The 26566-nt window shown below is 41.2% G+C and overlaps 1 protein-coding gene across 1 annotated transcript in view; it reads left to right on the forward strand.

Annotated features, from left to right (window-relative positions):
• XPO4 (exportin 4) overlaps nt 1–26566 on the forward strand; it is a 63194-nt gene that overhangs the window by 16397 nt on the left and 20231 nt on the right. Inside the window, exons 5-13 of the mRNA XM_083609017.1 lie at nt 9998–10114; nt 10682–10835; nt 12889–13001; nt 15323–15480; nt 15663–15837; nt 20167–20343; nt 22148–22290; nt 22403–22545; nt 24997–25174. Of these exons, the coding sequence (XP_083465143.1) occupies nt 9998–10114; nt 10682–10835; nt 12889–13001; nt 15323–15480; nt 15663–15837; nt 20167–20343; nt 22148–22290; nt 22403–22545; nt 24997–25174 (1358 nt within the window). The remainder of the gene's footprint in view (nt 1–9997; nt 10115–10681; nt 10836–12888; nt 13002–15322; nt 15481–15662; nt 15838–20166; nt 20344–22147; nt 22291–22402; nt 22546–24996; nt 25175–26566) is intronic.

Raw genomic sequence — 26566 nt, forward strand, 5'->3', positions numbered from 1 at the left:
CGAATTGGGAAGAGATGCAATATTGCATGTGTTGATTATTTCTGCTTTATAACTGGAAAACATTTTTCTATTCCTTACAAGTAAAATTGGGCAATTTTTTTTTTTTTGAGCCATTAATTCATAGGACTACTAGGCGCCACATAGAATTGATTCAGAGGCCTAATTCTGCTCATTGACCATCATTGATGAAAAGGTTTACACATTTCTGGTTATTCAAAAAGCCCTTGATGAACTGCAAAATACATCTTATACAGAGGTGTCTAAAACACTATTCACTTGTTCTATGAGCTGAGGAGGGTGGACCAAACTGCCTATATAACTAGAAGCACCAATCATGAAAGTTTCTACCTCTTGTAATCTGTTGCACTATAGCCTGCTTCAGTCTCTGATGGACAGAGCTTCTGCTAAAAAGCCAGTGACTAATTTTAGTCAGCTTAATTCATGCTTTCCATCACTGATTCCAAGATGCTGAGGAAATGTATGTGGGAGAGACTCCTCTTAACCACAGATGCCTGCAGTTCCTTAGCCCTGGACCTTGGTACTCTTTCTGCTTTTGCTATTTGAAGGATTCCCCTTTCTGAGACCTAAAGTACAAATGCATCATACTCTCGTGTGTGTGTGTGCGTGTGCGTGTGCGTGTGTGCTTGCTTCCTTGCTTCTAGCTGCCTGGGGAGCTGCCTCATATTAATACATAAAAATAGTCTGTTCAGTATGTCAAACACTGCTTCTAATGTGTTGAGTGAGCCGTGTACTCTTGGAAAGTTTCAAAGCAGAGGAGGAGGGTAAAGGTGTTCATGATGGCCTGTGGAAAACTTTGGAACGGGTTGAAATCAGCATTTCGGTAAAGGATTGCGATAAACTGGAACTAAAAATTTATTCCCCTCCCACATAAAATGTGTTCTAAGGAAGCAATTTTTCAAAACACTTTGTAATTGAAGAAAATCTCATCCCAGTTTTGTTTTTTTAAAATTGAATTTATTTAAGTACAATCATGAAGCAAAAGTTTCAGTGAAAAATTCTGAGCCAGCTGTTACATTTTGTGTCCTTTAGGGGTGCCTTATTAATAGCATGAGAGATAGAAGCTCTGTTCAGCTATAACACCAACCTTTGCTGCTACACGAACCAGCCTCATGTTCCTCCTCCCCCTTGCACTTTGCATATCAAGTTGCTACTTTTATTGTTGCATTTGAACATTAAACTATGGTTTGTGCCTGCCCTCCAAACCAGGATTGGACCCCACTGTTTGAAGCTGGTTTGTGTTCTGCTTTGGAACAGTAGCACAACCATAGTATGTCCGTTTGGATGCAGTGTTTTGTGGAAATGGGCAAAGGAAGTTACTCGTGGGATCTGAACTTGCACAGAGCAAGTTCTGATTTTGGAAATTTAAAAGCTTAAAAACCCTAACCTAATAGCAAATGTATAGAGGGGTAACTCTTTGAAGTGGAACAAGAGGATCTGAGAACACGCAAGCAAGCTGCTTCTTTATGTATCGAGAACCAGACCAAACAGTTTCAGAGGAAAATTGCAGCAGCATCACCACGCAAAACTAACTCATTTGTTATAGACAGAACAAAGTGGAATGGATGACAGTTAGAAAGCGTGCCAGTGGGAATATATTGTTCCCGTCACTGAAGCAGGCAAGAAGGCAGGCTATCACTCGGGGCAATTTTGTCCATGAAGTGCCTTGTAAATTTGTAAAACAGGCTGCACAGTGAATGCTGGCAAACGCTTCTTGATTCCAGCGCTGCTAACTTTAACAGAGGTTGACATCGAAACGTGGTAGCAGCCACTGATAGAAAGGGCATCACATTGTAGTCTTGAATATACAGTGGTACCTCAGGTTAAGAACTTAATTCGTTCTGGAGGTCTGTTCTTAACCTGAAACTGTTCTTAACCTGAAGCACCACTTTAGCTAATGGGGCCTTGCGCCACCGCTGCATGATTTCTCTTTTCATCCTGAAGCAAAGTTCTTAACCCGAGGTAATATTTCTGGCTTAGCGGAGTCTGTAACCTGAAGCGTATGTAACCCGAGGTATCACTGTAGTTCAGTACACATAGGACAATTCGGCCATATTGGAACTGATAAGCCCCTCTCAAACTCTTGATAACAGTTCTACTATGAAGCAATGGAACCCCTAAGGCTTTGATCCTTTTTCTATATAAAGGAAAACCAGAAGTGGATTCTTGAAACATTTTATTTATTGCCTTTATACATAACCTTGTTGCCAAGTCACCCAAGATGGTTTGCAATCTTAAAATATCAAAGCAAATGATACAGAACGTTAGAGCAGCGTCCTTCTGGGCTGACTGATGGTCCTTTGGGGACCATTTGGCATGATCTCCCTGGTCTGGCCCTTCCTCACATCTGCCTTCCTTCGGGGCACACAGATCTGAAGTAGCAAAAGGGTGAAGGGGCACAAGCGACCTGATAGTTGCTTCAGGAGCAGTGGTATGCGGCCCATAGGAGCCTGGGCTGCTTCTCCTCTTCCTTCCCTCAGGGCACACAGATCTTAAGTTTTATGATCTAGAAGGGTCCTGTCCCTTCACTCCAGTTGTAAAAGACGCCAGGCAAAAACATTCCTCTTCAGTTAGGCCTTTGCTGTCAAAATCTATGAACTTTTAAACATACGTGGGGTGTGGGTGTGTTATTTTTTAAATATTATTATTATTATGCTGCACATTTTTGTGGGGGGTCCTTTTGGTGCATGATTTTATGTTGTAAACCACCCTGTGATCTTCAGACGGTGGGCGTATATACATTTAGTAAATCAAAATGTAAAATAAAATAACCTGTGTTTTATAAATTGGAGCTGGAAATAGTGCAACAGCAAACGAAAGCCCAAGGGGCTTCTTCATGCTTACCCTTCTTCTCTAGGGCCCAGATTAGTAATGTTGGTGCTTTCCGCCCACAACTTGCAAGGGAAAAGGAAGGGGAAGCAAAATTGCATAGCCCACAGACAGATGACACAACGAAACCTCGTGTGTTAAAGCAGGTAATTTAGTAGAGAGATAAATAAACAAGGAATGGTTCAGTAAGAAACCTATATAAATATTAATACGTGTAAACTGTATAAAAATAGATAACCCAATGCAATTTCAAGAAGTGTTGCCAAATTTAGCCCTCTTCAGGCATCTGTGCTCCTGTTACTAATAGTGTTTTGAAGAAAAATGAAAATACATCGAGAAAAGATAAATGGAGAAGTCTGTCAATGGACCAGTTTTGTGTAATTAGGTCCTTAAGCGAGGGAAGCTGGGGAGCTGGTGGGTGCTGATTGATAGGCCAGTGTGCTGTAGCAACTAGAGTGCTGGACTAGGGCCTAGGAGACGAGATTCAAATCCCCACGAAGCTCAGTGGATGGCCCTGGGCCAGCCAGCACCTCTTAGCATAGCCTCCCTCACAGGGTTGTTGTGAGAAAAAACTCCTTCTTGAAGGAAAAGTGAGATATCAATGTAGTAATAAATGCTAGAAAAAGAAAATAAAGGTGAACACTTTGTTGTTATGTTAAACTAGCCTATATAAAGCCACAAATGTTTATAGTGGGGTTTTTTCTTTGCTAGCCTGTTTAACTGTCTGTGGTTACCATTTTATTTATTTATTTCCATTCACGACTAGTTTAACATAGAGGAAAGAAATAAAAAGCGATAGCCTTAAAATAAAAAACATCAGCAGTAAAAACAATTTCATATGTAAGAATAATTCTAAATTCAGTAAGGCTACGGACTGGAATTATTTGGGCAATGATATCTGAGCACCCTAAGCTGAGAGGTGGTTGTCTAGACATGATACCTGTAGCTGAAAGGGGAGAAATGTCTCCGGTTAGCCAGTTACCTCTTGTTTTCATGCAGCTACATACATAACCCTAGTTTATGAACCTGAATTTGTGTGTTGATTCTTTGTTTGGTCTATTGTTAACTACTTGTTGACATGCTAACTCAAACTCTTAACTAATGTTTTTAAAAAATTATCCCTGAATGCATAATTCAGCTGTAATGAAATGCAATTCAAGTCACATTTACTCAGTGTGCAGGACTTCTTGGGGAGATCCTTCTTTTCTGAAAAGCACCCATGCAACAGCCAGCTAGCGCAGAGAGCGTTGGCTCCAGCTTCGTCAAAGTGTGTGAGGGTTTTCATTGACTTGAGTAGCAGCTGGATTTAACCCCAGATCATCTAAACAGTACATATGATTCAGGATTGACTGAAAAAGAGAAGCTATATTTACTGCTTTTTCATCTGAGGAAGGTTGCATAAGGACAAGGACTTAAAACAAAAAGCTACTTGTTGAAGTTGCTGTTCTAGAAAACGGTTTGCTTCCAGAACGCCCATGTTAGTTCTAGAGCTTCCTTGTTTCACTGTGCCTGCTTCCTCCCTCTGTATTAGTTGCAAGTAATTCTTGAGTGGTGTTATCAAATACTTCCTGCGTTCTTAGACATCAGCTAACAATGACAATATGGATTTCACAGAAGCATTTCAGAAGAACAGCCACCCTATAAATCATCTTGGCGGTGTCTGAAAATGATTTAAGACAGCAGGATTAGCTTCAGATGCTGCGATAATACAACTGTGAAGCCTCTTGGCCCTAAGTGCAGCACTCTCTTTGCTTTAGATATAAAGAGGAAAACACACATACACACAGGCGTTTTCCAAAGGGATTTCACTGTTTTCTGTTTTGAGAAGCACTAGCAAAGGCAACTGGTCAAAGCAAAGCGATCCTTCTTCGCCTGCCGCGAACTAGGATGCACATGTCTGATGGAGACACAACAGTTTTAGCTGCCGAAATTAATTCTCCGATCAGATTCTGTGTTTTGGACAGGTGTGCACTCTCCCCTCTATTTTCCTAAACAGTCTTTGAACTCTTATCCCTTTCATCCTCTGTAACCTAACCACTCTCAAATAAAACGGTGCGCGTATGCCATTGACAGTCCCAGACACAAGTGTGAAATCCCTTCAAACATTCATTCTGGCTTTATCATTCAGTTTAAGTGACATTCTTTTCTGAAGGCACGAGTCACACTTTTGGTAAGAGCACGGCAGCATGCAGAAATAATTCATACTATTTCTCTTATAATAAAAAGAGTATATATATATATTTATATATTTTTTGCAAAGTAGCATTGTTGGGTTCATTAGATCCTAAATTTAAACAACAATCATAATTGTCTGGGACCACTTTTCTTCCACTGGGTGTCTGATTGCCCAGTTAATCTCTCTTAGCACATTCTCATTGATCTTCCGTTAGAGCAGCTGAAAGTCTCTTTTAAGCATGGCAAACTTTTATAAAGTATATTCCTGGTAGTAAAGCCCAACTGGGGTAAGTGCCAGGCTATTCTAAGAGACAATTCACTCTGCAAACAAGAGAACTATTTTATTTTGTCAGATGGGGTTATTGTTTGGGTATGTAGTTTGTTCATGTGGTGGAACTAATGAAATTTCTGGTGGGTGAGACAAACTAGTTTCATGAGGTACAATCTTTACTGGTATGAAGCTAATGTACTGTCTCCAGTTACACACTTTAGAGCTTTCTTCTTAACCAGGGTTCGATGTGGATTTGCAAACTTTGGTTAGCAAGCAATTCTAGGCAGTTTTAACCATTGTTTGGGCCAATGCTGACCAAGCTGCACAGCGTGGTTAAAGCAAATCACAGAAGGAAGAGAGAAATTGGGGAGGGAAAGGAAAGAGCATGTGAGATGACAGCACACTGGTTAGTAGATCAGGAATATTACCTCTGCATCAGTCTGTTATAGTGATGTAAAATACTACTATGGAGACTTAACAAAAATTAAAGGACTGAAATCATCAAGTATTGTTTGAAGTATATGAGAATATAAGGAAAGGATAGAGACCTGCTGCCCAGCACTTAAATTTGTTGAAATTTGCTTTTGTAGTAGACTGTCAGGAAGCGAGCACCCCAGAATTCAGGACAATTCATGAATGGGCCAAAGCCATAGACCTGCATGCACTGCAGCAGTAGACAATAAGTAGTTCTAGAAAATAAAATAAAGCTTTTTGCTTGTTTGTTTTGGCTGTGGGGTCCAAACTCTGTATTGTAATTTTCCACTGAATTCCACTTAAATGCGTATTTAATCTAAAAGTATCTTTCTCTTTTTCTTTCTTTTTTTCTTGGATTGTCTGGGATTTATATAGCTAAGAAGAATGTTAATTTTGTGTATACTAGCTGAGATAACTAGCTCTCTGTGGGGTCAAGGTACTGACATCAGAGGCATTTCTGAACAAAGATGTCGCAGTTGGTGGGTGGATGGCACTACTGTCAGCTGTTGCGTGACCTCGCATAAATAGTATCATCACGACTTTAATCTTTCGGGTGTTCAGAGGTAGTGTGCATATTTCCATTTAACCCCTGGACACTTGCCGGCATGCATGACCCTTTAACAATTCCTGTTCCTCTGTCCATCCTTGGCACCTTGGCTCCAAATAGTCTAGGAATAAAGCCAATAGTTGTAGACATCTATTGTGCACACAACCATTGTGAAGAGCAAAACAATGGAAGAAGGGACATTTAATGTATGATATAGAGGAGCTATAAATCGCTCTCCCTTGCAGAAATAGGTATTGTGACACTTATCGCCAAAGGTACCATTTGGTATTTGAAAGTTCGCCTTAAACGTAAAGCTTGACCCATTTGGAACAAGAGTATACACCTTTAATGGAGTCTGGAAGATCTATGAACTTCAGTGCATCTGGAAATTTTGGGGATGAACTGAACAAAGTTCACTACTACAGATTTTAGAGAAATTCATTGACACAGGTAGGGTTTTCCTATCCAGGTACTGGCCTGGTCAAGACCTGTTTAGCTACCAAGATAAAACAGCAACAGACCTTTGTCTGGAAAATACAAATACAGTGGTACCTCGGGTTAAGTACTTAATTCGTTCTGGAGGACCGTTCTTAACCTGAAACTGTTCTTAACCTGAAGCACCACTTTAGCTAATAAGGTCTCTCGCTGTTGCTGTGCCGCCACTGAGCGATTTCTGTTCTCATCCTGAAGCAAAGTTCTTAACCCGAGGTACTATTTCTGGGTTAGCGGAGTCTATAACCTGAAGCGTATGTAACCTGAAGCATATGTAACCCGAGGTACTACTAATATGAGCATGCAATATTTAAAGCTTCTAGCTTTTAGAGGGGCTTTGGAACCTTGCAGTAAGAACATAAGAAGAGCCCTGCTGGGTGATACCAAAGCCTCATCCAGTCAAGCATATGTTTTTTTCACTGTGGCTAACCAGATTCCTGGATGAGGCCCACAAGCAGGGCATGAGTGAAGCAGCCCTCTCTCTTGTTGCTGCCCCTGGTCTTGGAGTACACAGCCATCATGTCTAGTGATAACCTAATCATCTATGAGTTTGTCTAATTCCCTTTTAAAGGTGTCTATATGGGTAGCCACCACTACGCATTGTGATCGTTCCATCGTGTGCTGTGTGAAAAGGTCTTGTCTTTCCTGAATTTTCCACCATTCCGCTTCACTGAAGTTCTAGCCTTTTGAGAGAGAGAAACTTCTCTCTATCCACACTCTCATGTGAAATTTATATGTGTCCAACCTTAACTCCCCCCCAAAAAAACTTTAAAGCCCCATGTGTTGTAACCTGGCAAGATTATGACTGATCCACGACAATAAGTAGCTCTTTTGAGTATAAAGGTAGCCGAAATGTTCTATAAAGCCATATTTTGACTTTTATTGATTGATTTAGGAATCTCAACCATTAGACTTGTTTTCTTTTTTTCCTTTTTGTGCACCCCCCTCCCCCAATTTTCAGGTAGAGGGTGGTATACAACTATGTTCTGCCTCCATGGTCAGAGGCAATGTGCTTCTGAATACAGTGGTACCTCAGGTTAAGTACTTAATTCGTTCCGGAGGTCCGTACTTAACCTGAAACTGTTCTTAAACTGAAGCACCACTTTAGCTAATGGGGCCTCCTGCTGCCGCCGCGCCGCCGTAGCACGATTTCTGTTCTCATCCTGAAGCAAAGTTCTTAACCTGAAGCACTATTTCTGGGTTAGCGGAGTCTGTAACTTGAAGCGTATGTAACCTGAGGTACCACTGTAGAGGGTGGTATACAACTATGTTCTGCCTCCATGGTCAGAGGCAATGTGCTTCTGAATACCAGTCACTAGAGGCGAGAATACTGCTGTGCTCAGGTCCTGCTTCCAGGGTTCCCACAGGCATCTGGATGGCCCCTGTGTGAGAACAGGATGCTGGACTAGATGGGCCATTAGCCTGACCCAGCAGGCTCTTCTTACATCATGTTCCTAAATTGTACGCAGATGTCAGGGAACTGCCATTGGAGCTAGAGGCGGAGGGAAGGCTCCAAAGGGATGCCGGAGAGGGTCCCAGTAGGGAGAGAGGCAGCCCATCTGCTGGGGAAGGAAATCAGCGTAACACCAGTGGAGAAGGGGGGCAGATGGGGGAATCGGAGAGGAGGCTCCAGGACTCTTCACCGGAGACCAGCGGGGAGAGCACGGGTACGCCGCTGCCCACGCCCTCCGTGCGCAGAAGACTTCCGCGCAGGGAGAGTAGGAGGAGACTTGGCATCAAAGAACTTCTTTGCTGGAAGAGGTTCAAGAAACGCCCACTGACGGATTCTGCCAGCGACTGAGACAGTCACGAAGTGAAGGGCTGTCCAGACAGAAAGGGTTCAACCAGGTAACCTAGCCAGGAGTGGCGGCAACTTACGCACGAGCAACCCCTAGAACCATTACAGCAGAGTAAAACCATAAGGCTGGATTCAACTAAAGGTTGTATTACTGCAAAGTCCTCTATGTGGATCTACCGTTGAAGTTGGTCGGGAGGCCTTAGCTCGGGAACCCTTCCAGCTCTACAATTCTATGTTTCTATGAAACTACTGCCAGAATATAACACCTTGTTTGGAGGATTTGCGCTGGCTGCCAATCTGCTACCAGGGCAAGTTCAAGGTAATAACATATAAGGCCTTTTATAACTCAGGACCAGGTTACTTGAGAGATCACCTTATCCCTTATATACCCACCAGGTCGCTGTATTCTGCAAGCCTGCTCTACAGTAACTTGTAGCAGGGTTTTCTGCGTAGCTGCCGCAGTTCTGTGGAACTGCACCCCTGTTGAGATATGGCACCCACTACCTGTTCTTTCCAGAACTAAATGAATACATTTTTGTTTCAACAAGCTTTTCCAGCTGCCTTCGGTGTTCATTTTTTATTGTTTTTAGACCTTTAAAACTGTTTAGACCTTTTAAAACTATTTTAGCTGTTTTATGGTGGGTAGGTAGGTATGGTATGATCACCTTGAGACACAAGTGAAAGATGATTAATAAATTAATTTTTTAAAAAATACTGAGATTTTTTTCACTGGTGGCCCCTGTAAGTGACTTGGACCATATAACTATCTATTTATTGCCTGACTTTCCAATGTTTTCAGTAGGGCTGGGTGATACCTAAATACTGTGATATGATTGATATATCACAATGTATGGAATGTATCTCTGCTGCTTCTTCCTCCCCACCTTAGGGAATTGAGAAGCAGCAGAGATGCATCACCCAGCCCTACTGAGCAAGCCGCCATACCACTTTGGCTCACATGGACTGTGAGGGCAATAGGGACTTCCTTAAACTGCTCAGAGAGTGGGAAGCCTGAGCAGAAGCAGTCACCATTACAAAAAAAAAGAGTAGGAATAGGCAAATATATATGTGGACTGTCCATCAAGTGACTTTTCTTCTTCAAGTTCTCAAAGCTCTTAACTAGCTCAAGGTTGTCATCTGAACTGAGAATCAATCACAATCAGTCCATCATTTGAAAAATAAGACTTTAGACATTCCATTTTGGCGACTGTAACCTTGGTTTAAGGAGCCATTTGGCCCCTAGCTTATATATCTTGAGTTTCTAACGCTGGTTTTCTTAAAATAAGTAATATAACAGATGTGTTGTGTTAAGATATTGTGGAGGTTTACTTCATCATACACTTAATTTAGTAGTAGTAGTAATAATAATAATACTTCCCCTGTATCCTTGCAGCAAACACTGGCCTGCTCCATTTTAACGGCGCTGTTGAGCGAGTTCTCAAGTTCAAGTAAAACCAGCAACATTGGGCTAAGCATGGAGTTCCACGGCAACTGCAAGCGGATATTTCAGGTAAACAAAGGAGGCATGGTTCACATTTCTTCTTGGAAATATAGAATAAAGGAAATCCCCATTTCACTTACAGATACGTACACAAGAGTAAACAGAGTATCTATAAGCACAGTAGATGAGCTTGTAGGTAATAGAGAAGACTTATCTCCATGAGCCTCTTCACACACACGCATTGCGTTAGATCACCTGTCATCTGAAAAGAGCTGTCTGTTAACTTGGACCATAGCTGAGTGCTTTGCATGCACTTCAATTCTTGGCATCAGTGGTGGGCTTTGGGAAGGTGGTGGGAGAGATGGATCTAGCCTAGTCTCCCTAGTCCACTGATTGCACGCCACTGCTTAGCATTTCCAGGTAAGGCTGGTTAAAGGTCTTCTCACTGCCAGCCGGTCTAGAATCCAGTTAGCACCCCTGCCCTAGATAGACCAGTGATCTGACTTGGTGCAAGGCAATCTTCAGATTGCACAGAACACACACTAAGGAGCATGTATTTTTATTTTATTTTTTAAATCCTGATAGTTTTATTATTTTAACCAAAGAAATTAAAACGTTTTTGCTTATCCTGCACAGGAGGACGACCTCCGACAGATATTCATGCTCACAGTAGAGGTACTACAGGAATTCAGCCGGCGTGAAAACCTTAATGCTCAGATGTCTTCAGTCTTTCAGCGTTACCTTGCACTAGCCAATCAGGTCTTAAGCTGGAATTTTCTCCCTCCAAATTATATCCTTTGGAAGATCGTTTATTACATGTGGGGAATAATCACCTGATCTTGACAAACAGTCTTGAGGAAATGTAAGCTTCAGAATTCTAATTTTATTCCCAACGGGCTGCTACGTTTGCTATGTCGCTGCGTTCTTTGCTAATCACTCATAGTTCGCTGTTGCAAATGCATCAAAATATTTGACTAAGCATCTGCAGAAAGACAACAATTAGCAGCACAACAAAACTGGAGCTAGATAGGAGCTGGAATTAGACTCCCGGGTCAAGAGGATACCGAACCGGGGGTTTATTAATATATGTGGTTATACAGTTAGACATATACTTATGCTGAAGCTGCTATTTATATTTTTGTATTTATCTGGGTGTTTTTATTTATTTACATGGGAGTTGCTAGGTTCTTAAAAGACTTTGGGGCACAGGCCTGTGACAGAAATCTGCCTCTGGGCAAATTAAGATGGCAGGAGGCTGGGGTCCTACTGACATTGCACTTTGCAGCACACCCCACCCCCGCCCCTAAGCAAAGTTAAAAATAAGAGGTTAAAAAAGGAGGGGGGAGGTGCTGGAGGCCAAAGGGCCCATACAGAAGACAAGACCCGCCGGTCTGATCATAGCAACTGCTGCATTTACACTTTATAATAATAATAATACATACTTAATATGTTGTGAGAATCTTTCAAATCTTTATCTTTAAAAACAAGTGTGCACCCTCTTGAATTACATTAAGCCCTGCCCTTATTGCAAATGGTTTTTATTTAAATCGAATAATTGTCAAAGGCATTGCATTCTGACAGCACTGAAATGGTTCCTTTGTTGTTGTTTTTCAATTTTCAGCACCCCCCAAAAAAAGCCCACCAGTTGTTTGATAGGGTGGTGAATGATGTGCAGCGTAATTTGCCACTCCAGTTTTGAAATTAGCCAACTATTTGGGGGGGGGGGCTCCAAAAGCTGTGCAACGCATCTTTAGGAAGAAATATGTGTTTAGCGGTTTAGCCCTTCAGACCAATGGCTTCTTCCTGCTTTATGTGTGGAACTTTAAAATGAATGGAATATTTTTCTGTGCTTGGCAAAATACGATAAATTGAACCACACAATAAATCAGATAACTGGCAGATATCTTAAACATTCATAGTTTGTTATAACTTTGGTTTAACGTTGAGTGCAAATGTTCACATCTTTATTACATGTATATTTTTATTGCCAAAGTAAATCTCATAATATTTTGTAATAGTTTTCTGTGATAGGGTTGTTCAGCCTGTTTATTTTAGAGGACTGTCTACCATTTTGATGCTCTAGCCCCATAGAACTCATTGGATGTCCCTTGATTCAGAAATCCTTAGCTCATTTACTTGGAAATAAGACCCACTGAAATTAGTGGTAGTCCTTCCTTCCTCTTTCTTTCTTTCTTTCTTTCTTTCTTTCTTTCTTTCTTTCTCTCTCTCTCTCTCTCTTTCTCTCTTTCTCTCTTTCTCTCTTTCTCTCTTTCTACCTTGGATTCTCTCCATCCCACCCCAGCAGGATGGCTCTGCCCCAGTCCTGTATATATTAGGATTTTCATTTGTTCTTCTGCATAGCTTGAAGATGAACTCCATTTAATTCTGTGAAGCCTGTTAGATTGTTATAAAGATCAGGATCAACAGATTTCAAAGGGCTCGTTTTAAATTTGTGATAAAGCCAGCCAATAACATTTCAGAATGGTTTAAGAAAAATATTTTGCTCAAGTTTGCATACCTGCCAAGTGTGGTATCATTTTTGTTTCCCTTTCTCCTGTCACAACGGGATGATTATTAAAGTGATTGTGCCACTATGGAATGTCTCGTCATTGTGATCAAACTGTTATCTGGCATTCCTAGGGCATTCTTTTTTCCCAGTCCTTAATACCTTTTATTCCTTGCCCTCATGCATGAATTATGCTGTGTATGTGGAGGGGCTTAAAGCTTGTTTCCATTGCATTCTTTCTGAATGGGACCTGTTGTATCTGGGATTCTTTTTTTTTTCTTTCCTCTTTCTTTAAAGCCAAGTCGGAATGTTGTTGTTGACCTTGACACCCGATAACTAGGCAGACATTATATAGCTATGTTTGAATCCTCACAAAATGTGATGCTAAAGCCAACAGAGTCCTGGCGTGAGACCCTCCTGGACAGCAGAGTTATGGAGCTTTTCTTTACGGTAAGTCCCATTCTGCTGTTGCTAGCTTAGTAGGAAAGAAGCTGGTCTCCCTTCTCTGAATTCAGGTGAGGGTTGCATAGATGAAATTCTCTTACTTGCCAAACAGTTATATTTCTAAAGGTCACACTGTTTTTGTTGGTTTGTTTGTTAGAGGTTAACGGAAATTCTGCCTATGTGCGCCTAGTTGTGTGCTGATGTTGTTGCTTTAAGATCTTGCTTGGTGAAAAGAATTGAAGGCACCATATTTAAGTTTCCAATGAATTTTAATAGGGTTTAATCTGGGTGTCATTTAGACCTGAGAAGTGGTGTTGCAGGGTGAAGTTAGTCAATTCCCTAATAACGACAGTTAATTAAAAATTCCCAGTCGATTACAAAAAGCAGACAAATCCTTGCCTGCTGTCTCGGAAGGCCCTATTCTCATTTGGTATAGCAGAACTTAATGCCGCTTAAGGGCTGTTTTCCCATGTAGGCAACTTCCTACTTTGATGATGTTTCCGTGCAGGAAACATCTGTCATAAGCAACCAGGGACACATGCGTCAATTTTGTCGTGCATGTTTGCTGCATGTGAACAGTGCACATGTATGTCTTCTACATAGATCTCACTACCATATAAGAAATCACGGCATTGCATGTGAGGCAGCCTTTGGTGCCTTGAGCACTCTGTTCAGGAAATCTGTGGCCATCTAGACATGTTCAGTGGTGCTTTGGTTTGGTTCCAAATCATTGCACATTAATGGAGAAAAAGACAATGCTTTAAGAATATAGATTACCATCCTGAAAAAAATACATGGAAGAAACCAGTTTAGGTTTATCTCCAGGAATAAAATTGTGTATTGCAGGAATGTGCGGGTATTGGTTTCAAAGCTAAGAAATATTTAAAACTCTTGTCTAGATGTCAAATAGCGTTTAGTAAATATTTTGTATAGTGTATTAATTTGCTTGACAATTTTAGCTGTTGTGTGTACATAGTTACTTGTGAGTTTTTTTATCTTGCTCAAGCATTTTCAAAAAGGTGAAAAACTTGCTGGCAGACCATTTAACAGCTGCACACAATGTGAACAGCTGTCTAGACAACCCAGACAGTTGCTACTGTCAGCTGGGAACCTCCACAAGCAAATAGTTTTTGCATTTACAGGTTAACCCTTTCTAATGTAATTCTCTGTTACGAGGTCTCTGGCTCAAAGGCTCACTTTTATTGGTAAAAGAACTTCTTTTCAAATTATATCACTCTTTTTACCAGACACACTTAGATTTATTTTAGATATCAAATTCATACAAATGAAAGGGTAACTAACACATTTATCAGCTTTTTTATGGCTTACTAAGTATCTAAAAAGCAGAATCTCTGCTGTGCTGGCTAATTCCTGATTTGCAGTGTTTATTTGCCATGCTTGTGTTTCAGTAGGAGCTTTGATTAAACTAGAAAACATAGCACTACAGTGAATCTCATTATATTAAAAATTCAATGTGTTCCTTTAATCAAAGAGAACTCTAATTTATCACCACTTCTATTTTTTTTAGTACTTTGAGATGGGCATTCATTTAATTTATATCCATAGATTTCAATTACTAGTATTATATTTCTTATTCGATGACTATTTCTTGATGTCGGATTCTAGATGCTCTAATTTGCATCCAAGAATTTATGTAAAGTAAGTTCTCTTGATATCCTTATTTTGTCATAAAAATTCAGTCAATAAATGGATGCTCCCTTTGTTGAGATGATTTCTTCTCACTGAAGACCTCCTGAGGAAGAGTGGCATGATCCTGCTCGCAGAAATGAGTGGATCAAAACGGAATCAAAAGATTTTGCTGCAAGCAAAATATATTTGGTTTCTTGCGGGTTCTGTGTTTACCTCTGCTAAAGAAGCATCTATATAATCTTGATTGAACTTGTCGACTAACTTTAGCAAGACACTGTAGCCCAGGCATAGTTAGCATAATACAGATGGCTGTCATTATTGCTGTTTTTAGAAGTAGCAGCATGTCTGACTGGCTGGCATCTGTTTCTCTCTTAAGTCTCAACATGCATAGACAGTTCAACATGTAGGTAGGTCCCAGTGAAACATTGCCTCGGACTAATTAAATATGGCTTATGAAGTTGGCATATTGAGAGGGCAGCTTGGAAGGGTTAAGTGCCTAGAAATAATAAGACTCTTGATTTCAAATTCAGTGGAGAAAGCTCTGGGCGTGTGTTGAGTGTGCATGGACTTGCAATGTGCTCTTTAGGATTGTGAGCCATGTGATGATGATGGTAGAAGAATGTCTAATTTCCTACCCCCGCCTCTCATGTGGTGTTAACCCTCTTGCTTCCAAAAAGGTGCATCGAAAAATTAGAGAAGACACAGATATGGCACAAGACTCACTGCAGTGCTTGGCTCAGCTAGCCTCTCTCCACGGGCCAGTGTTTCCAGACGAAAGTTCTCAAGTCGATTACTTAGCTCACTTCATTGAGGGATTGCTCAACACTATCAATGGGTATGTAATAGGTTTGCTTCCTAGAATTTGAGGAGGGAGGGACTTGCTTCCTGTAGTTCTTTGCAGCTTGAACAGTGGCGTGGAATACTTAAAAGATTCTTGACAGTGGGTCTTGATTTGACTATGCCGGTAGAGTTATTTACTCTTCTCTCTTAAAAAATAAAAATGTTTTGTCTTAACAGAATTGAGATAGAGGACTCTGAAGCAGTGGGAATATCAAGTATAATCAGCAACTTGATCACTGTATTTCCTCGCAATATATTAACAGCCATTCCAAATGAACTTTTTTCTTCGTTCGTTAACTGCCTCACACACCTCACTTGCTCTTTTGGGAGAAGTGCTGCCTTGGAAGAAGTGGTAAGTACAGATCTTTGAATTCCTAAAGGCTTGCTTCAAAAATTTTATCTTTAGTTTTTAGTTCAGCTTGCCATGCATCCTCCACCCCCACCCCACAAATGCTAAATATATTTGTAATAGTTCTAATGAGTTGCGTTAGTGTACTTTTTGTGTTTTGTGTGCAAACAGGATAATTGGAGAGTAGTTTTTGAGACAGTATTAGGTGAGAAGTTAGTACTAGTTCTAAACTTGGCACTTCAGCAGTGAATTCACATTTTAAAATTGTGTGTTAGGTACCTGCCTCAGTGTAGCAGCTTTTGAATTTTGCTTGAGAGTTTAACTTTGTTTTTTTAATTAAGAAAATACTTTTAACGTGGGGAAACGGGAACCACAGAGTGAACAAATGAGGCTGCTTTGGGGTGTTTTTCTTGCTATGACACCATACCAAATCTAGTTCTTGTTAAATTATCCCTTTAATGCCCACCCATGAAATCATTACCTTTTATTGGGAACAGCAGGATTGAATTGGACACTTCTGTTACATGAACAGCTTTGTTCACTGCTGTGCCTTTTATGAACCGGTAGTTGAAAAGGAGGCTCAATAAATCCTAAGCAGATAAACGTCTCTCTCCAATACGCTTCATGTTTTTGTGTGTAGTTTGACACACCTACAGGAAAGTACAGCTTGAGCTCCAATACTGTGCCTGAAGCATGGAAATGAATATCTGTCGCGACTCTTTTTAAACTATTCTTGTGAAGGATACCCAACTGATATGACAGGACTTCTTTTCACATCCCATGAACCTCACACCATTCTTCCTTCCTGGGTTCTTCTTGCAACTGCCCCACCATTTTTCTATTTTCACTGCAAAGCTTCACACTTGGCATAACCTAGAAAAGACACACCGCTTCCACAGCTGATTCCAGTTAGTTTATAATCAAGTAAGATGCACACATTATGCATATCCCCTGCCATTCATGGAAGGGTTGATTTGTCAGGGCAGAATGTGGCGCTTCATAGCTATGTAAAGACATATTGCCAGGCAAAAATAATGTTTGTATTAGTAAAAAAATAATAATAAAAATAGCTTGTGCACAGGAGATATGGTCAGAAACCCAGGGGGTGGTGACTCAGGAGAGGAAAGGCTCCCTGGCAGCGCCTAACTTGTAGAAATTCCTCTTCACAAAAGTGCATCTTGCATCTTGATTGTGCAGCTTTTGGTGAATGCTGAGGAAACCTCTCTTTACAATAGCTTTTGTCACTTGAAATATATATATTTAGGACACACTTTTATTGTAATTTTCTTTAAACTGTTTTTGACATTGTGTTTTAATTATTGTTAGCTGCTCCGGGCCTGTAGGGCGAAGGGCGGATAATAATAATAATAATAATAATAATAATAATAATAATAATAATATCAAAGACTGACAGACCAACTCTTCATAAATTGGCTTAAGACTCTGTTCTGGGTCTTACTCAGTGCAAACTCTCACCCTTTATAGCCTTTATTCTGCTTCATATGAAATCCCTTTTCATCTTATAATAAAGTTTTCTTGTAATGTCCAGTGTAGGTAGGCCTTACCACTCCTGATTGCAGTTCAGTGCATTTTGTCCTAGCTTGAAAGAAGTAATGGAAGATCATTGAATCTGCTTACAGTTCATTTGAACTGAATGGATCTTCTGCCTTACACAAACAGTTCACCACCACTTGCATTCTTCCAGTTTTTATAATGCATCCTCCCCAAAGGCTCTGAAGCCATCTTGTCACCAAAATCCTGAATGCAACTAGTGGAATAATTTATTCGCTTTTGCTTAATTTTGGATGCAATGTCATAGTGGCATTTAGCTTTCTTGATTATGGTTTTTCTTTTGGCACAGATGGCTATATTTCAAACACCAGATGGGTATTAGATTTCCTGCAGAGGATTCTGCACTGACAGTTCTTAATACCTTGTAGGTTCGTACTGGTACAGCATGTCCTTGTGCCCAAAGAGTCTTTAAACGTGTGTTCTAATTAAATGACCAGGGAGGGACGCAACATGCTTATCAAACAGCTAATATCCTTCAGAACTTTTCTAAAGGCAGTTGATTGACTGGAAACAAATTACAAGGGACAGTTTCCCATGAACTGCTCTGTTAGTTGATGTTTGCCTTTTCATGGGTTGGCCAAATTTTCAGGAAGACCAAGCTATGGGCTGTCAGGGCGTTAGGCTCAAGTGGCTCAGGTTTCCTCATTCTTTAAAGAATATTTTAAATACTGGAATTACTAGAACAGCCTAGTTTTTGCATGTGTTCTGGTTTCACTTAACAGAACATGTATTTTTGGCTCACAAAGCTAATTTTTGCTTTGTATTTACAACATTCCAGTAGAATGGAATGATAGATCTCCATATGGGTTGAAAAAAAGCGTGAGTTGTGCTGTCAGGTTTCCTTCCTGATCTTTTACAGGCCTCCTCTAAGCTGTTTGCTTAAGAAGTATCCCTGACCCACTTGGCAGGCTAGATGCTCATGTGTCCCTCCCAAGGTTCTCTGCACACAGTAGGGAGGGAGGTTCTTTCACAGGACCAGGAGTGTAAAAGCTCAGTCCGACATGAGAGCTCCCATTCTCTTGTTCTTAGAGGAGGATTTGGGGAGCAGTTATGCTATGCTGAAGTTTGGTGCAGGCAGAAGCAGCCCATGAGTGTTTGCTCCAAAAACCAAGTGCAGTACAGTCATCCCAAATGCCTTGCGACTCAAACATTTTGGCTCCCAAACACCGCAAACCCAGAAGTTAATGTTCTGGTTTGCAAAAGTTATTTGGAACCTGAACGTCTGACACGGCTTCCGCAGCTTCCAATTGGCTGCAGGAGCTTCCTACAGCCAATCGGAAGCCGTGCCTTGGTTTCCGAACGTTTTAGAAGCTGAATGGACTTCCGGAACGGATTCCGTTCGACTTCCGAGCTATCAGTGTGCAAGGCACTCCTGAAGTCCCTCCTGATATGTGCAGAGTAGAGCAAGGATCAGCAACAAGCCAAAAGTTGTGCCATATGGACTGAAGTCGATAACATTGATCACCACCTAGCACAAAGCACATTCGAAATAATTCAGTTCGGAAAAGCGTTACATCTCTCGACAATCACTATGTGCTTTGGTTGGGGGTGGGGTACATAAGTAGGCTTTTCTCATCTGTGTGGTTGTGAGGAAGGGGAAGGAGTAGCTGGGTGTAAAAAATAATTTTGAGACTGGGAAAAGGAAACAAGGCCTTCCAGTTTCATTTAGGGGAGGGGCTATTCAATTTAACAGGCAGCTTCGGTCATCATGTTTTATTGTAGTACAACAATGATTTAATCATGGGACTCCACTGGGACTCCATGATATGTATGTGAGGCCGGCCCAGTGAGTATACTTGGCATAAGAACTGAACTGGGACAATCTCACTGCATGTTGATTATATCCAGTTTTACCAATATGTGAAAAGGGCTATGAGTCTATTCTAATTCCATTGTCCATTCATTGAAGAAGCTGGTTGAATTTTCTAATCATCTTTCAAGAAATTCAGAAGGAAGAATATTATTATTATTATTATTATTATTATTATTATTATTATTATTATAAGACAACTTTTTGGTAAGCTTATCTCTGAGTAGCTGCTGGGTTTTTTTTAGTTTTTTGTTAGGTAGCTAAAACACTTCCTTGAGTTTTGAGACCTCATAACTTGCAAAAAAGAGCCCGCAAGAGGGAGCACTTATTACTACGGAAGACTGACTGACTGGAGGCATTGTGTTCAATAATTCCTTATTCTCAAAATGTTAAAGATGTTTTTCAGAGGCAAAATATATTGGTGGTCTTTTGTTTTTTGTTTTTAAAAAAGGTAAACGAATTAACAAAAAGATGTCATATTCATCAAAACACATCTACCTACTTTGTTACAGTTGAAATAGATTAGACGTTAAGAACTGCAAGTTGAGTTCTGCTCCCCAAACAGGTTTTTGCAGCCTCATTTGTGCTGCCACCCCCCTACATCCCTGAAAAGCCAACTCTGAGACTTGAGGGACCCTCTGTAATGGCATTTGAAGTGGCACAGGTGGCTACATCTGGTGGTGGTGTGTCTTAGTTGATTTTGCAACCAGCTGTTTGGATCCAGCTTGTCTGTAGTTTTAGATGCTTGGCTCCACTAAAAAGTATCTTTCTCCAGAAAGTGCCAACTATGAACTTTTTTCGGAATGAGTGGTACATGCGTTGATAATCTGCGAGTGTGTGTTATTGAAAACACTTTGTCCTTCTGTTCTTAATAGGCACAGTAGTGTAACTTGAAGAAAGTTTAGGCAACTTTTTGCGGGGTAACAGGTCTTTTTCTTCTGTTTCCTTAGCTTGACAAAGACGACATGGTATACATGGAGGCATATGACAAGCTCTTGGAATCCTGGCTAACTCTGGTACAAGATGACAAACATTTCCATAAAGGCTTCTTTACCCAACATGCTGTTCAGGTTTTTAATTCTTACATCCAGTGCCACTTAGCTGCTCCTGATGGTACAAGGAATTTGGTAAGTTCTTGAGCTGTCAGTGAAGGTCTGGGGTTGCAGAGTAATTAAAAAGCTTTGGTTTGCCTACAATAAAATAAATATTAAAATTAACAGAGGAGGCTGAAATCATATTTACAAGAAAGGAAAGACACTTGACTGAGCTTTTTCTTCCTGCTGTTTAGCTCCAGTTGTCTCCTGCCCACAACAGACCACACACTAAATAGCAGAAGTAATTTTACCTATCGACTATGGGTTGGATCCAGAATTGTAACTCCACAAACAAAAGGGATCTTTCCTTGATGCTGGCTGGTGCTTACGGGATTATAGTCCAAAATATCAAGAGGGCACCTGATGGGGAAGGCTGCTGCAGTGTGAGCTGAGCCCTAAATTTATATACCACTGTAACTGTTTCCAAGGCATCTTACAACAAAAATGGATTTTAAAAATTCCCAATTTAAACAAGTCTAAACCTATCGGAAGCAAAAAGCCTAACCAAATAGCAACAACAACAACAACAACAACAGGGCAGTCCTTTCCTTGTCAGTATGACTTAAGCCTCCTCCAGCTTTCTTAGTGTGCCATTTAAAGTTCTGAAGAGTCAGAATCTGGTTGTTGTTTTTTCATATCTCAAATATAATCTACTGCAGAATTATTAAGGTTTTACGTTTTGACAATTCAAGATGTAGGGTGTTATCAAGCCAGGAAGAGAGAGTAAGCTTCTGCGGTGTTTTAAAGGACAAAATGGATATAATTTTTGCTTAGTTTCCCGTTTTTGATGTAGATTGCTTGAGAGTAGGTACCTATCAGAAGCTGTATTCCTTTTGTTTTAGGGAATGCCCATTGTTGCCCTTTTAAAGTATATTGAAGTGCCTCAGTGTTTCTACACGTGTTGTACAAAGCATGGTTAATGCTCACTGTAGCACTAATAGAAGCTTATCAGTGCCAGTACAAGAAATACTTAGTAAATGAAGCCATTGAATTTATAATTTGGCAATTTTAGCGTAATTTGTTTATACAGGTTAATTCATAGATTTCTGCATGATGAGGCACTCATCCCATGAGTAACCATTTAAAAGCCACAGCTGGCATGGCAGAGGCTGGCTTGTTCGATATCAAAGTAGCAGCTAGGATTTTCAAGTAGAGAGGCACTCTTCAGGAAACAGCTGAGGCTTTGAAGTTTAAGAGCATTATTTGCCGGTTTGCATAAACGAAAGAGGGCTGAAAGAGGCCCTCAGAAAGAAGTCACGCGCCTTGCATCCTTACTGGGGTGTCTTCAGCAATTTTAAATGGTGTTTCTAGTTTCTGTACCTGTGGGAAGAGAAAGTGAGGAAACCAGCCAGACTTTCTTGAATCTATGTTTTGTTTTTGAGGTACCGGGGGGGGGGTGAGGTGGGGAAAATAACAGTTAACAAGCAGCCAGGGAGTTGTTTCTTTCTGTGTACCAGTGAAGAAACTGCACTGGAACTCACAGAGAACCAATGTGGTGTAGTGGCTAAAAGCGGTAGATTCGTAATCTGGGGAACCGGGTTCGCTTCTCCGCTCCTCCACATGCAGCTGCTGGGTGACCTTGGGCTAGTCACACTTGTTTGAAGTCTCTCAGCCCCACTCACCTCACAGAGTATTTGTTGTGGGGGATGAAGGGAAAGGAGAATGTTAGCCGCTTTGAGACTCCTTCGGGTAATGATAAAGCGGGATATCAAATCCAAACTCCTCCTCCTCCTCCTCCTCTTCTTCTTCTTCTTCTTCTTCTTCTTCTTCTTCTTCTTCTTCTTCTTCTTCTTCTTCTTCTTCTTTTCAACGTCTGCTTAACTCATTTCAATGTCAGACTGCCAATGGTGTTGCCTCCAGAGAAGAGGAAGAAATAAGTGAGCTGCAGGAGGATGACAGAGAGCAGTTCTGTGACCAGCTGGCCAGCGTAGGCATGTTAGGAAGAATTGCTGCCGAACACTGTATACCTCTTCTTACAAGGTATGGCCTTCAATCATTTCTGGACTGTGGCAGTCCTTTGTAAATGTGCTTACAGGGGTTTCCCCCAGGGTGAATGCAATTACGATCAAGTTTTCTCAATACTTTCCCTCAGCTTATTAGAAGACAGAGTGACGAGGCTTCATGGCCAGTTGCAAAGGCATCAGCAGTTAATTGGCTCAGCCGGGTCAGCCTCTATTGACAATAAAGCGCTTGATGACCTATACGAGGACATTCATTGGCTCATCCTAGTCACAGGTGAGTAGAAAATCTTTGAACACACAAACCACTGATGTTGCACCGTTGGAAGCGGGTGCTGCTTTGACTGACATTTTGGTAGTTTTTGCTTAACAATGGAAGTTGCGTGTACACTGTTCACACATGAGGATGCGCCCTCAAGGGAGCAGGAAGAGGCCATGCTGGGCTTTCTGTAAGTGTGACAGAAGCTCATCATAGCCCGCCCCCGGCCATAAAATAAAATATAATAAAGAATGATGAAAAATGAATAACTCCATTGCAAAAGTTTCTTAGTGCCTCTGGTGTGCATCTGTTGAAGAAGAGGTTTGGGTAAAGGATAGTACCATTAAACAACACATCAATTCTCTGTTGCTGAGGGAGAACAGTTTGCATTGGGATGAAGCTGCTCTTACAGTTGTAAGCCAGGAAGCAGGAAGTGGAGAGAAGAAGAAGAAGAAGAAGAGTTTGGATTTGATATCCCGCCTTTCACTCCCTTTAAGGAGTCTCAAAGCGGCTAACATTCTCCTTTTGCTTCCTCCCCCACAACAAACACTCTGTGAGATGAGTGGTGCTGAGAGACTTCAGAGAAGTGTGACTGGCCCAAGGTCACCCAGCAGCTGCATGTGGAGGAGCGGAGACGCGAACCCGGTTCCCCAGATAACGAGACTACCGCTCTTAACCACTACACCACACTGGCTCTCCCTGCCCAATGGTGCTGCCTAGCCACAATGGCCTGAGCTTTTCCAGTAGAAACTCAGCTCAACAGGCTATCAACCCCCCAACCTTAAGTTTCTCCCCCCACTTTTTTCGATGACCCTAAATATTTAGGGAATCTTAAAAGGAGTCTGTTCCTTCAGAGTTCAGAAAGCCTCACCACTTAGTCCCACTAGCACTGAGACAATGAAACTTAAGCACAGAAAGCTTAGCAAAATAACCCTAGTGGAGGCGATAGCTGCCACTGCCAAGGCCAGTTTGCATCTGTTTTGTACGCAGAAAGTCCCAGGCTTAATCCCTAGCATTTGCAGGTAGGTCTGGGAGAGAGTCCTGCCTGATAGCCTGAGGAGCTGCTGCCAGCCAGTGCAGACATCACTGAGATAGATGGGCCAATTGTCTGACTCTGTAGCATAGCTGCTTCCCATGTTCCACCATCACCAACTGAGGCGGAGATTCATTCCACCCAGATTTAGCTTTCTTGCTTTACTTAAAGCAAGTGGCTCCAGAGGCCAGAGCCAGCTTGAAAAGAGGAAGGGAATGGAAAGGTGGCAAACAAAAGTGCTGCTACTGAAGGAGCCAGAATTTGTGTAGCAGCAGCAGCATCTTCTACACGTTCTCCCTCAGCAAATAAGCCTCGTTGCCCACTTAATGTCAATCCCAGACCCTCACCCATTAACCAAGCTAGGGGCAGCAGAGGAGAGAGCTTCCAGAGACGAGAGCTTCATCACCATGCAAACTACTTTCCCCTTCATAAGCATGAACGGAACGTCACATTTACCTCCAGTGTATTGCCACCCCCCACCACGATAAGTTCAGGCTGACGCTTGAAGAATTAATAGTTCTGTTTTAGAGAGAGAGTATTGGTATGTAACATACGAATGGTTGACGACTTCCCATCAGTGTGTTTGTAGAATTGAATGTCTCCTTACAGCGAAATTTCGCTGACGTGCCATTTGTCGAACCTTCCCTCTTGAAAGGCTAAAACTTTTCACCAGATGACAAAGCAAGGTGTGTTGAACAAGGAGTTAATTGTAGGGCCTCCCAAGTTTTGAGATTGGACCACACCAGCCAATCAGGCACTTGCCTACCCCCTCAAATCTGCCAGGCGGCCACCTGCTGGGTATCACATTCAAATGGAGTTTAATGCTGCAGGAGGCGTAGACTTGCAATCATTCATCAGGTTCAAGGGCAGGTGGAATGGCATGATTCACATGCTATATATTCCTCATAATATATAGGTTCTTCCTCCATAGGGCTACAGTTGTTTTATCGCATCTTCCTAATGAAATACTCCTAGCCTTTTTGTATTCCCTCTGAAATGAAAGTCAGTTTCTTTGGACTACCAATATTGCAGAACTTCTGAAATGTTTCAGGTTTGCTGCAGGCACAGTGAACGTGAAAAAGGGTCGAATTGGCATTTGTGAAGGTTATTTGCATTGTGCACTTACTTAAAAAGTTAGTTTACATTTGCTGTGGTAGTTTACAGTGATAAGTATTTTTTTCCCCTATTGCCTGCTGCTTTCCACCCCAGTGATTATATTTCATTGTACTCTTCAGAATGTGTCCCCACATGCAGAAAACTGAAATATGGTAACGTAAATGCAAGTTACAGCTTAAGCATCTGATAGAATATAGTCAAATGTTGATGCCAATGCTCTCAACATCTCTTCTGATGGCCCTTAAAGCAGTACTTAATTTAGGTCAGGTAACCTGAGGTCACTACTTTCTTTTTTTGTTTTGTTTGCTTTTAATTTTAAGGCTACCTCTTAGCTAATGATACTCAGGGAGAGACTCCGCTAATACCTCCAGAAATAATGGAGTATTCCATTAAGCATTCAACTGAGGTTGACATCAATACAACGCTTCAAATTCTTGGATCTCCAGGAGAAAAGGCCTCTTCCATTCCAGGGTACAACAGAACCGATTCTGTTATTAGGTAACTTATTTAGTATTTTAATGCCAAATATTGAAAACAAATCAGAGGTAGATAGGGCTAACACTCTAGATTATTTAATCCACGTGAGCATTGTGAATGTCACTCATGGTGAAAAAGTGTTAAATAGGCTTCATGGCAAGTTGCCGTAGTGACCTAGAGTTGATGGTCGAGGAGGAAGTAAATCTGTAAAGGTTTCTCTGCTTTGAGGAGAGGTTAGTGCTGCATTGCAATTTAAAATCAGTTTTCACTGCAAGAGCAGCTATGGCTAGACAAAAGCACCAAGTCTGGAGCGGGCTAAGTGTTTGAACAGACAAGTAAGTAGCTTATAATGGGAAGTGAAGTGAGTTGTGGGCATGTGTAGAAATGCCACCTGCAGGTTATCCACTGAAGTGTATATTTATATATCATAACAAGGCAGAAACAATTAATAAAAATTCTATCTTTAGCAGGGGCCCAAGCGTACACTGTCTTAAGTCAGTATGAGGTTTTCAAAATGCATTCTAGTCATTGAAAGGGGTAGCTTTTTTCAACTGCAAGCTATTGGCTGTTAGAACCAATTGTGTGCTTCCAAAACGGATTTTAGATGTGGAGTTCAATTGACTTTTAAGGGGAATACTTGAAGGGTTTCCTCTCTTTTACAAGAGCAGTGCCAGTTTCCAAAATCTCATCTTGAGGAAGTGATAGTGTATTCTACTGAATTTACAGCATCCCCTGTTTCAGTTCAAATTCATGTTAAACTTGTGGTCTTTTTGACAGCTAATGTTCTTCAAGAAACGATATAAAATGTTTTGATTGCTGCGCATGTGACCCTTAAGTTGACAATATTTATACATGCTGGGGGGAAATATTGTGCCGTGAGATGGAATGTGATTTGCAGTATTGTGATGTTGCAGTGGCTGAGTATTTTCTTAGAAGCACTGCAAGTCTTGGAATCACGGCACTGGTCAATAAATGTAAGGGAAGATGGGTATAGAAGTGGCAACAGAAATAATATTTACCATGTTCCAGTATTTTGGAAGACAAAATTGAGAATAAATTGATAATGGCTTTCCAGAGTCCTACAAGCATTCTTAAGAACCACTTCACATAATACATGGTAAACACATTTGGGTTTGCAGTTACTTCCTAGGTGTTTGTTCATTCCATATCCATGAGCACAGTTTCCCCTTTAGTACAGTTGCCACTGCAGAGACACCTTGTGGACAAAAATAGAGTTCTAAAGAGTCGCCTTATACTCATCTAGACCAATAGCCCAGCCCTGTCTTCTGCCTGGCAGAAGAAGCTTTCTAAGATCACGAATCTGTCCCAGTTTTGCTACACAAGAACCTGTATTCTGGGTGCTGGGAGCTAAACTTGGGACATTATGCAGTGAAATACATGCTGTACCATTGA

The sequence above is a fragment of the Podarcis filfolensis genome, assembly GCF_964270895.1.
Source record: "Podarcis filfolensis genome assembly, chromosome: 4".
NCBI lineage: Eukaryota > Metazoa > Chordata > Lepidosauria > Squamata > Lacertidae > Podarcis > Podarcis filfolensis.